Raw genomic sequence first — 12,700 nt, forward strand, 5'->3', positions numbered from 1 at the left:
GGAAGTCTCCGTGATTTGAGCCATAGCCACTACAGTTCTTGATTTTGATTCCTACAGAGGTCAACTTAGCCCTCCATCCTTCCTCAGGTTGGTAAATTGAGTGCTATAAATTGGGTAATGGTACCATCTTTTTCGAACTTCGCTTGGAGCCATCGGTAAAGCGGTACAATGCCCTACATAGATGTTATTATTTATTCACCTTTATGCATGGCTCATTTGCCATTCTCTCATTGTTTTCCCTTCTCCTACAACCTCTTGCTCCTACATCCTAGAAGAACCCAACATCAACCTATTAACTTTTAATTCTTTGTATTAAAATCGGGCCAGTGTTTACATCCTTTCCCTAACCATATTTCTGTATGCTGTAGGCCACAATGTTATCCCTCCGCTATCCTTCTCACTCCAAATAATGGACTGATATCTGCCACTCAAATTACTTTCATATTTCACTATACCAACTCACCACTAATCCTTTACGGGTTCCGGAGTAGCGTGCTACTCGCCAAAAAAAACGCATCAACACCCCATCAGGGGTAGCAAGCGCTATATAAATGCAAACCTTCATCCCTCTTCTATCCCTGCACTATCCTTCTAAATCCAAATAACTGACTAACTTATCCACCACTCAAAATACTTTCATATTTCACTATACTAATTCAACACTAATCCTTTATGGGTTCCGGAGTAGCGTGCTATTCGCCGAAAAGCGCTTCGACGCCTAGTCAGAGGTAGTGCTATATAAATGGAATTACAATACACTACATATGAAAAGTGAAACTTTAGCAGCTACAACACAGTCAGCTAGACTTCAACCTACAGCAGTCCACCACACAACCCCAGAGAGCATGCGCACTGGAAGGATACTTTTCAACGCTGTAGCGCTCTCACCTGTGTGAGCCAACATAGCAATTACATTTAATGTTAATCTTATTCATTCATGCTTGATGCTTGCCGTGACCGGCGTAAGGAGTAAGACTGATGATCACCGGGAAGGGTCTTTTAGAAAAGCAACAATGGAAGTACAGTCCCTAAACCCACCCCCCAACAACACATATCCCTCCCGGAGCAGTAACGCTTCTATTGAGCGTGTCCAGTCAGCTGTTGTTGGGCTCTACGACTGGGCATGCTCCGAAAGTTAGTATCGTTCCACCGAGCGTGCACAGTCCGGGTCTGAACCAATCAGAGCTCTCCTACCTGAGTTACAGAAAGGAGGAAGGCGGAAGCTGTGTATCTGCACCGCCGTCCCAGTGGCAGTGCTGGACTGTTTACAGGGAGGAGGAGAGGCAGGGGGCCTCTGGACTAATTCTTCTTCTTCATACTCTCCATAGTTACAGCTCAGACGTTGACCATTCACGTGGACATTATTCTAAGAATTTTAGAAGAAAATGCCCCCTCTGAATTCAGATAAGGTGAGAAATCCCCTGTCAAGTGTGTTTCCACGAATAACAAGATTGCTGTTAACTAAGTTACTATACTGGTTGTCGTCAGTTACTATTTGTTAAGCGCAGGATTTGACATTCCTGTGGTGTCTTGGCGCTTTTGTAATATTTTTTTCCACAATGTGTATAAAGTTGATTATTTTTAATCATAGGACGCATTTATCATCCATCCAAGAATCTTCGTCAGTCTTTCCTTTTTCGTGTGGTGACCCCGTCTCTTTTTGTCTTCGTTTCAGTGTCGCTGTCTGCCTTGATAGGGTAAAACAGTGCGATCAACGGCAGATATTATATTTGTGTGAGCGCGTGCTTGAATATGATGGGCCTGTGCTGACGTAAATTGTAACAGATAGCTCCGTCCTCCTTTAAAACTGCAGCCAGTTGTCCAATGTGGTCGGTGCTGGAATTGGAAACAAATTAAGCCGAGAACCCATAAATTGGGCGTCAAAGTGTGACAGAGGAAATCCAATTAAAACACCAGTCCCACCAGATTTCCTTTAGTCTTCAAAATGTTCTTTATTAGGAAACCTTATACAGATTTCAATGCTTCATGTACGCAACATTTAGCAAGTGACAGCCAACGTGTTTCGAGGAAAATCCTCTTTTTACAGGCATATATTTTAAAGAACAGATGACATAAATCTCACTAATTGAAGCCACACCCTTATCTGTTTATTAATCTGTCTCTTTCAGACCGAAAATATCCCAATTGCGGGTTCTGTCTAGCAGACTACCTGCTTGTTTATGAGTAGTGCCGGTACTCTCCAATTAAAAGTATAGTATTTCTCTTGAGAAGTGCCGGTACTTTCCCTGGTTTCAGGAGTAGAGGATACGTTCTTATCCCGCTCGGTTAGGCTGGGCGTATGGAGTTTTCATCTACATATCTACATAGCCGAAGAGTGTGAACACATTACTCAAAAGTGCTAAATCTCTGAAATGGTGCACAAAACAGCCAGTGGAGTTTGCCTTGTCCACACATTGCTGCTCTGTAGACTGAGTTTCATGTGGTAAAACGTTCCGCCAATTGTGAAAGAAACAATTTAAAATCTAATATAACAATGGGGCCCCAGGGGGAGCGGAGAAACAGTCTCCCCCTGGGCTTTTCGCCCGAATGGAACGGGCCACGTAGGGACGTAGCGAGGGGCGCGCGCGCGCATAGATAGTTTTAGTCAGGTGCGCGTTTTGAATAGGGAAGCGCGAGCGTGAGGGAGATTAAGCAACGAAGTCCCACCGTCCCAACCCAAAAAAAAAAAAAAAAAATATATATATATATATATATATATATAAATAATAATAAAAAAGAAAAGCCACTATTAGACAGGTTACTCTTGGGCAATGTTCGTTGGTAAAGCAAGGTTTGGGGTGGGTGAGGCAGGAGCGGTCTTACCCGGCATCCCAGGAAGACGGGTAGGAAAAAGGGGAAGAAAAGAATGACAACGTAAAGGTAACACAGAGAAGTTTGAAGCTTGGTTTAAAGTTTTGAAATGGGGAAATGTGATTTTAGAATTGGTTTTGGCTCAGTATTCTAAATTGTAAAGAGAAATAATAAATTGCCGAGTTTATTTGAGAGTTTATCTGTTCTAAATAAAGTGGCCTTTTCTACTGTACCAAAGATGTGTGAGGGTCAGTTCGTTTTGGGCGATGTCTTTCTCGATCTTCGTGGCCTTACCAAAGCTGCTGCCTTATATCCATTTGCATGACTGAGCAATCTTCGTCTGATATAATCATTTACCGCTTGCTCCTAAGACGGCCATCTGAATGCTATGGAACTGCTACTGTGGTGAATGCGAATGACATGACAGTTTCTTTTTATGCTTTTTGATCCTTATAATGGGCTATTTGAAGATCTGTGAAATATAATGTATTTGCTGCTTTTGAATTTGTTGTGGAACTGTGGTGCATGTTGGTGATTTTGCTGTGAAGATTGTGAGCTATTAAGTGGTTTCTGAAATGTTTTTTTAGTATTCATTCCTTGTGGATTGTTTGTTATCTTTTTAGTGATATTCAGTAGTGATGGGATTCTTTTTCTACTTATTGCTATGACACCTTTTGTCTCAGAAGAAGCAGTGATGTGGTACAACTAAACATGTGCTTGCTGTTGGGAAGGTGAACTTGCGCCACTCAAAACAGTACAAAATTTGGCTCCCAAATTAATCTCAGTCAAAAGAAAATTTGACCATGTCACCACATACCTCTTGATCTCCATTGACTTTCAATACATGTAAGGATACATGTCAAGTTCTGTTCACCTGACAAATATGATCTGCTTTCCATTTGAAGTGGCCAAAGAGGCTTCGGACATCAAAACTCCTTACAAATGAAATTAATTAGATTGAAAGCTTTTTTTGCCATTAAGAACTTCTCCTTCACTGGAACCACGCTACCTGGAACTCCAAATCTTTTTGACATAATGAAACAAACCCATCCCATTTTTAGAAGGCATTTAAAATTAACACTTTCAGTCTCATCTTAAGCCAATACAGCTTCCCTTACTTAAACCTACCAAATGTCATTCTAACCCTTGATGTTAATTCCATGTAAGAACAATACATCTTCTGTACCGAGAACTGTATACTACTGGGTGGCTGGTGGCCTTGTCTTCCTCAAGGAATTTCCCTGTATGGAACAGGTACGGTTAATTTTCAACCCCAAGCAGTTCTGTTAAGGCTTCCTTCCTACAGTTTTTCACACAGTTTTTGCAATTAACCAGTAGGTGGTCAATATTCCCTATTTTTTACAGTTTCTACCTACTCGCAGCTTGTGGCGGAAAGAGGTTTGAAACCCATGGTAGAACCTGGAAGGCGATACATTTCTGAAAAGCTGGCAAATGTCTGAATTCTGCATGAGCTCATTTGTGTAGATTGCTCATGATTTTCCCAAAGAAGTTAATTGTTGAAATAAAGAAAAAAATAGTGAAATTACATATATGAAAAAATAGAAACAGATGGCAATATTTTCATCTGTATTTTTTGCATTGAAGAATGATTTACGAAAGTAATATGCCGTTATGTCCCTCAGACATTTCTTGGTATGAGCAATATACAGTGTTTGTCAGTTGGCGAAAAACACCAAGGGCCATATGTAGGTAGCTAAATACCGGTCGGTAACGTCCGAAATTCGGTAAATACCCCGTTACCGACCGGTATTTAGTCAAGTGAGATGTAGGAGGCCAAAAAGAAGGTTTCGGTAAATATGAATCGGTAAATACCGATTCATATTTACCGAATTCTAAATTACCGATTCATATTTACCGAATACATATTTTCCGATTCGGTAAATATGAAGTGGTAAAACGAGAAAAGAGATGTGGGTAAATTCGGTATTTAAGAAATCCAGGAAATTCAGTATTTAAGAGTCGGTAATTAACACAGATTGAAAGCAGGTGGTAATCAGCAACAGTGCATATAAGCAATCCCAAAATGCAACAGCGTTGACACCATGGCCGCTCTGTATGTGATTGCAAGGCGGCTACGTCTACAGGCAGCAGGTCTGAGGATTTGGAGACGGGAGGAACGCATTTACAGACAGCGCATCACACTCTTTCAACAGACTGAGGCTGAGATACATGAAAGGTACAGGCTACACCCCCAAACCATCATGGACCTGATAAGGGACCTGCACCCACTCCTGGACCAGCCAACAAGAAGGGCGCATGCCATACCACCACATGTGCAGGTTCTCTGTAGCCTACATCTACTTGCATCTGGCAGTTACCAGGGGGTGATAGCTGCGGTAGGCGGGGTATCCCAGAGTTGCCTGTCCCGTTTCTTCAGGAAGTTCCTGGATGCTATGATGCAGAGAATGCAACACTACATCAGCTTCCCAAACACACAGGCTGAACTGCACAAAACCAAGACAAACTTTTACCAGATGGCACAGTTCCCGCATGTCATAGGCTGTATTGATGGCACACACATTCCAATCTGCCCACCAGCAGCCACTGAGCACATCTACAGGAACAGAAAGTCCACCCACTCCATAAATGTGCAGGTAATCTGCGAGGCAGGCAACATAATCACTGATATCGTGGCTAAGTTTCCTGGGAGCACCCACGACTCCTACATCTTCCAGAACAGTGGGATCTACACACGCCTGGTTGCCGGAGAATTTGGAGAAGGATACCTGCTAGGTAATACATTGTGACGCTCCCTAATACTGATTGCATATGATTGTGTATTGAGGCATGTGACTAACGCTACTCTCTTACTCACCTAGGCGATAGTGCATATGCCGTGCGGTCATTCATCCTCACTCCCTACCTACACCTCAACCCTGAGTGAAAGACGATATAATGTGGCACACAAATCTACACGCAACGTTGTGGAGCGCACGTTTGGACTATTGAAAAGCAGGTTCCGCTGCCTCCACAAAAGCGGAGGCGCACGCCAGTACACACCCATCATCTGCTGCAAGATCATTGCCACTTGTGCAATGCTGCACAACCTTGCCACGAAGAGAGGTACAGAGGTGGAAATAACTGATTGCGAGGACAATGATGATGAGTCTGCATAGCCAGAGGCCAACGCAGCAGGAGTGGCAACAGCAACAGATGGGAGAGAGAGACGGGCAGAGATCACATGCAACTATTTCTGAGTAAGTAAGGGAACACAGCCAGTAGTTGGATGCCATGACGTAGTTTAATCATGCGGCACTACGCCACAACACAAAGGAAAACCTGTCCCATCAATATTGTGCAATCACTATTTGTGAGTCAAGGGTTACTGCACCCAATTGTCTCATGCTATTGTGTGCAGCATTAGTGTCTGCGCCCACGCACTCCAGTGCGGGATGCCATTGAGTGTGCGTCCTCACTGGTTGTGGGACCAGTGGCAGCCCCATGCCGCCTGCTGCTCCTCCGTGTGTCTGGGACAGGGGGGGTAACGCTGCTCCTGCTGGTGGTTTCTTCGCTGTCCCCAGCATCCACAGCACCAGTTGTGGCAGACTGGCTGGTGAGCAGCACTTCTAGTGCACTGGTGACCCTCACCATCCCCCTTGACACGTCAGTGCTGCAGTGCGCAAGGCCCTCCTGCATTGCCACCGAGCGCCTGCAGAGCAGCGAAGTGGCAGTTGCCAGCCCGTTCACTGCCCTTGTGTGGTGGTCTTTCCTCTGACGTTCCCGGCGCCGTGCTGCCCTGTCCTCATCAATCTTCGAGCACAGCAGCATGACGGACTGGGACATGTCCCGCATGCCCGCAGCCATCTCAACCATTCCCTCAGCCATAGCGCTGATGCCCCTGTCTATATTTACAAAAGTATCATTGAGGCCCCGCATTTGGCGCTGTACCGACATCATTGCCTTTGCTTGGAGGCGCTGTATTTTTACCATGGTGGCCTCAAGCCCTGAGAAGACTCCATGGCTCTCACCTTGTGGAGGTGGACTTTGCACCCGAGCCCTGCGGCGATGTCTGGCACCTGTGTGTGCTCCCTCAGAGGCGGAGGGCACACTGGCATGGCTAACATCCAGGGGCACAGTGGACGTTTCCGCCCCCCTCGAGTCTTCAGATGAGGACTCCGATACATTCAACCTGGCAGCAGCACGCCTCCTTGACCTGAGCAATGCAGGTGGTGATGATGCCGGTGACTCCAGCAGGAGTGGCGAGGCTGGCTGTGGTGGTGAGGCTGGCTGTGGTGGTGATGCTGGCTGTGGTGCTGATCCCTGCCCAGAACTTGTGGTGGCCTGGCTGTGGTGGTGAGGCTGGCTGTGGTGCTGATCCCTGCCCAGAACTTGTGGTGGCCTTCTCAGAGCTGTCCTTCCGGTGTGCCCTCTCTCCCTTCTCATGTGCAGTTCTGCGCAAAGTATCGCCTGTGGACAGAAATGCAACATCAGCTAAGTGTACCTGAAGCACAGCATTGCTAGCATCACAATACATTTCTGAAACACTCTCTCATTGTCCTCTGCCTGCTTCTTGCTAATGTGTGTAACATGCCTTGTTGTTCTGTGCTATTCGTCTCATGTTTGGGGTTTCAGGGACTACATCTCCCATAATGCATTGCTAGTATGCACTAACACCTGTACTGGAGTGGGATTCTCATTGCCCATTTGGGGAGTTGGGATAGGGGTAGGGGGGGGCCCATTGCTGTGCATGCGTCTTACCTTGTTTGGTGGCGCCTCTGGCAGAGCTGTCTGCATCCCCAATGCCCACGACACTCTCGGGCTCAATTGTTGTCTCCACCATCTCCTCAAGTTCTGTCAGGGCAGGTGCCCTGTTCCTTCCCCCTCCTGTCCGGCTGGCCTCTTTCTGCAGTTTCCCCAACTTCCTCTTTGTGACGATACGGAGGTCGTACCACCGCTTCTTCAGCACGTCGATGTCCCGGGGGGTCACTCCTATTGCATTGACCTGCGCCTGGATTCCCAGCCAGATCTTCCTTTTCTCGGACTCAGGCACTTGCAGGGACTGCTTCCCGAACAGCTTCTGGTGCTGCTTGACCACCTCCTCCACTAGTACCTGCAGTTCCTTTGGGCTGAATTTTTGTTTTCTCCTCCTTTCCCCTCCATCTCTCTGTCTCCTGGCTGGACATTGTCAGTTTGAGGTTCACAATCAGGCACTGGCTCCCTTGCTCTGCTCTGCACTACCAGCCTCTCCAGAGTCTGTTGATTGTGTGCACCTGCCTGGGTGTGGCCACTTCCTGATTGGGTGGGGTTGGCCTTGCACAGGATTGGCTGATTCATCAAGTGATGTATATTTGAATTACCGATTCGGTAAACTCCGATTCGGTATTTACCGATTCGGTAAATACCACCTCGGTATTTACCGATTCGGTAAATACCGATTCATGATTCCGGCCGGTATTGTGGATTCGGTATCCATTTACTGAATTTTACCGAATCGGTAATTTTTACCGAATGTTTACCTACATACTATTTACCGATTCATAAATACCGATTCGGTAAAATTCGGTATTTATGAATCGGTAAATGGTATGTTACCTACATATGGCCCCAAATAACTAAAGTCATCAACTGGGCTGTGGCTTACAAACTTTCCCCCATCTCCAGGGAAGCACACCCAGTACTATTTAGCAAGGTGAAATTGAGCTCCCCTCTGGACCCGGCACCACCCCATATACTCCTACAAGGAGCACAAGTGATCTTCCCCACACAATTGGACCTCCTCAATCTATCTCTTACTACTGGACTGGTCCCCCCAACCTAGAAACATGCGGTGTTCCAAACTCTAATTAAAAAAAAAAAAAAAAAAGAATTAACCCCTCATGTCCGGGGAACTATAGACCGATCTCCCTGCTTCCAGCCATAGGGAAGGTGCTGGAAAAACATGTTAACCAAAGTCTCTCCTTATTACTGGAAGACATCTCTCTCCCTTACCCCACACAGACAGGATTCCGACCAAAATACGGTACGGAAACCGCACTGCTACAATAACAGAGGAGTTAAAAATGCTGCTGGACCAGGGAGGAGCTGCTGCCAATATCCTCCTGACTTGAGTGTGGCGTTTGATACGGTGGACCATGAAACCATTATACAAAGGATGAGTGAAGCCGAAATAAAGAACCTCTCTCTTAATTGGCTCACTTCGTTTCTAAAAGATAGTTCTTTCCAAATCTGCGAATACTCATCCTATTCAGACATCCTCCCCCTGAAGTGTGGGGCTCCGCAGGGCTCTACTTCCACTAGCTGACATTGTCTCATCAGGTGGATACAGCTTGGTTCCAGTGATGCAATGTGCACGTGACCCACGTCTGTGCAACCCGTCCCACTTAGCTCGCCATATTAAAGCATACAAAATGTGATGGATGGAATGCTTGTACCCGATGAGGAGCCCATAACTAGGGCAAAACTGGTCGTGTGTTGCTTGTGTTACGGTTCAGAGCGGACCAGACTTGGCAGTTCGGCCTGGACTGTTCCCATTGGAGCAGGATCAAGACTGATTTGCATATGACCAGGTCCAAACTGAGGTGGCATGGTGTGCAAAATAATAGTGGACTGGGATGCGGCCAGAGTAATTACATGTGGCTGAGATTAATTCAAGCATTCCATCCATCACCTTTTGTATGCTTTAGTATGTTGCCGTAAGAGGGACGGGTGTACCCACACGTGGGCCCCGTGTACACTGTGTCAATGGAACCAAGCTGTACCCGGCAGAACCCCTTCTATGACGATCTGCCCAATTGCTCGGCTACTGCAAGCCACTGTGACTTGAATTACGTACAGCGATGAGTTTCCGTGACCTAAAACACCAAAAGCTAGGAAGGATTGCCCCGGTCACCCAAACAACACAATTGCTAAGTGCTGAAGTGACTTGTGCTGACTCTGCGGATTGACACAGTCTACACTTGACACTCTCTCACATGCTAGCAGAGTTCCTGGGCAGATTGAAGCGTTCTTACATCCTGAGAAAATCTGGCCTTCATCTAACTCAAAAACCCTGGACATACATTCATTGTATTCCAGCATCAGTATCCAGGTAAGGAACAATTGAACTTCCATGTATGCCTCATGTATTGAACTAAAGTGGGTTGGGGCAATGCCATAACTTTAACAACTCAGTGCTGGGACATATGTAAACACTGACCTACTGGTCACAGAACCAGGAAGGCTGCTCATGTATTCTTTAGTCAGCCTTCACCTGAGCCCACTTTAAACCTGAATAGTTTCTGAACAGAAATCCCTATAGTTCATTATTTCTGCGTGTAGTATTACAACATTATGATAAAACTTTCCCACGGTCTTATCTACGGCCCACTGTTCTAGCATGCCTCCTGTATGTGGGAATAACATCAAGTTACTCAAACACAAAGTTATTCCAAAGTAGGGTAGGCATGTTATAGCAGTGGGCTATATGAAAGACCATGGGATTTTTTTTGAGTTATATGTGTACGAGCATAGGAGTGGATATGCATCAGAAGCCTTATGTTGGGCTCTAGAAGGCATCAATGTGTTAGTATCTCATAGAATCTCACTCTTGAGACTCTTAACAAGGTAAGTGTTGTGTGGAAATTTTCATATGATTAATTTCTATATGAAATAAAAGGAGTCCTGAACTCCATAGTGAATTCATACTTTTTGAATGAATGCTGGTCTTGAAGAAGGTGGCAATAAAGGAATAGTTGCCACCGAAACGCTCATTGGCTGCCTCTTTTTAGGTGCATCATCTTGGGTCCAATAGTGTGCAATATATATATATATATATGTCTACACAGCACACCAGTACCTGTTGTGGGCACAGTGTGAGATGTCTGGTAACCATTGTTAATTTAGAGAATGATAGAGTGTGAATGAATGCTGTCGGTACAGGGTTAAAATATTTTGAGTAAATTGATTTAAAAAGAATGAAATACATTACTTTATAAACAATTAACTGTTTAAGTGTTAAATGTATAATGCATTTTAGAATAATTTTGTATAAATACATTGCCATAATATTTTTATATGAAATGAAACTGAATAACTTCAGTTTGTAGTGTGATATGTCATATATCCTATAGATGTTTCACTAAACAGAAGAAATACAGATTGAGTGGGAGGTTTGTTGCTGGTCTTATTACCCCATGCCCGAACATAGAAGTAACACCTGGGGGGTTCCTTTTGGGTGCACACTAAGGGCCTGATTACAACTTCCGCAGTCCTGGAGCAGGACATCGTACCGATGCCTCGCTTCCTCACTCCAGGACCGCCCAAGCTGTCCACACCCCGCCTGCCGGATTGCGAGTTAAAATCCGACGGGTGGTCCTGCGGCAGCTGGCCCATGGCGCTGCCTTTCAAAGGCTCATTGGAGAGTCTTAGAAAGGAAGCGCCGTGGGCCAGCCACAGCGTGTTCTAGAATGGCATGAACTGTAAAGTCCATGCCGTCCTAGATTTAGTGGTGCAGGAAGACAGGTGCCCCCTTGCATGCACCTCTGTGTACCTGGACAAGAGGGGTCCCTGTAGGGCCCCCTTTCTTTCCTCACGGGCAGCAGTAACATGGAGGAAGAACCTCCATGACACCGCAGGCAGTGAGGAAAGTCGAAATATGCTTGGCTGAGCCTCAGGGCACCTCCAAGCAAAATGCGGTCCTCAGACTGCAGCGGGACCGCAGTTGTATTGCTGCGAGCAGTCGTGCAGTGCAGCGTTTGTCAGGCTGCCACCGCGACTACGCTGGGCCACCCTTAGTCAAAACCTGCATCGGAACATGTCTGAGCAGATTTAGAATTCATTTTAACAAAATCTCCTTCTTCACTAGCAGAAAATTGTAATTTGAAATTACTTTTTCTGTGCCGCTACATGCATGATTGTTTCTACAAGCACCTGTGTATTCCACCCTGGTGTTCTCACATATCCATCCATATATTCATGTAGTTATCATTCAATCCATAGACATTCATCCATCCTTTAACACACACCTACCGACTTTGCATACATCCCCACTCATCCATCATCTACCAGCTCCTAAGCACATACCAACCACCTAGACCCAATGATTGATCCATTAACTGATGCTTACGTCTATTTCGCTATGCAGCCACATACAACTATCCAATTGTATGCAGTCTCATCCATTCAGCCATCTATTCAACCTTGTATACAGCAACACAGCCACCACACCATCCATGCAACATAGAGAGAGAGAGAGAGAGAGAGAGAGAGAACACATATATCTGGGTATTGCTAGTGCGCATATGGGTGTTTATATGTACGTTTTCTGTTTGTGCATTCAAACATGTCACACAACAACATACAATCATTACAAAACAAGAACATTTAGCCCTACAACAAGCCTGGTATGTTGACTTTGTCAAAGCTTCTATTTATTATGTTAACAAGTTAAAGGAAATTGTGGTATACTTAATCCTTAAGAAATGTTTTTCTGAAATGTATGTTAATATTAATTTCATAAGTTGCTTTTGTTGAAGTAGTGATAGGATTTATTTTTGTCTATTCAGAAATGTAGTGCTTTTAAAACCCCGTATCTAAGGAAAAACAGTGCCGCCTGCTAACATGTTTTAAGCTAGGACCTGCATGACCCTGTAGTCTTATGAAAGTCTATCCCATTTATGTGACTATATTGTCATTTCACTGTTGACCCCACTGCTAGAAACTGCTGATTATGTGATGTAACATGTATTGACTTGGTTACAGGTTACATTCCAGGATGTTGCTGCCTGTTTCTCTGAAGAAGAGTGGAAGCTTTTACATGAGTGGCAGAAAGAGCTTTACACCAATGTGATGAAGGAAATTCACCAGGCCTTGGCGTCACTGGGTGAAGTTTACAGTTTTTCTTTATTGGAAGGGTTTTGATTGAAAGAAACTGACACTATTGTCAGATAAT

The 12,700-nt window shown here is 45.1% G+C and overlaps 1 protein-coding gene across 2 annotated transcripts in view; it reads left to right on the forward strand.

The window, feature by feature from the left end:
* The first annotated feature begins 1,198 nt into the window (after positions 1-1,198).
* LOC146861881 (uncharacterized) overlaps positions 1,199-12,700 on the forward strand; it is a 133,124-nt gene continuing 121,622 nt past the window's right edge. For both annotated transcript variants that reach the window (XM_085641052.1, XM_085641053.1), the window contains exons 1-2: positions 1,199-1,409; positions 12,511-12,631. In XM_085641052.1, the coding sequence (XP_085497178.1) occupies positions 1,386-1,409; positions 12,511-12,631 (145 nt within the window). In that variant the 5' untranslated portion in view covers positions 1,199-1,385. The remainder of the gene's footprint in view (positions 1,410-12,510; positions 12,632-12,700) is intronic.

Source organism: Triturus cristatus, chromosome 2_2 (genome assembly GCF_964204655.1).
Source record: "Triturus cristatus chromosome 2_2, aTriCri1.1, whole genome shotgun sequence".
Lineage (NCBI taxonomy): Eukaryota > Metazoa > Chordata > Amphibia > Caudata > Salamandridae > Triturus > Triturus cristatus.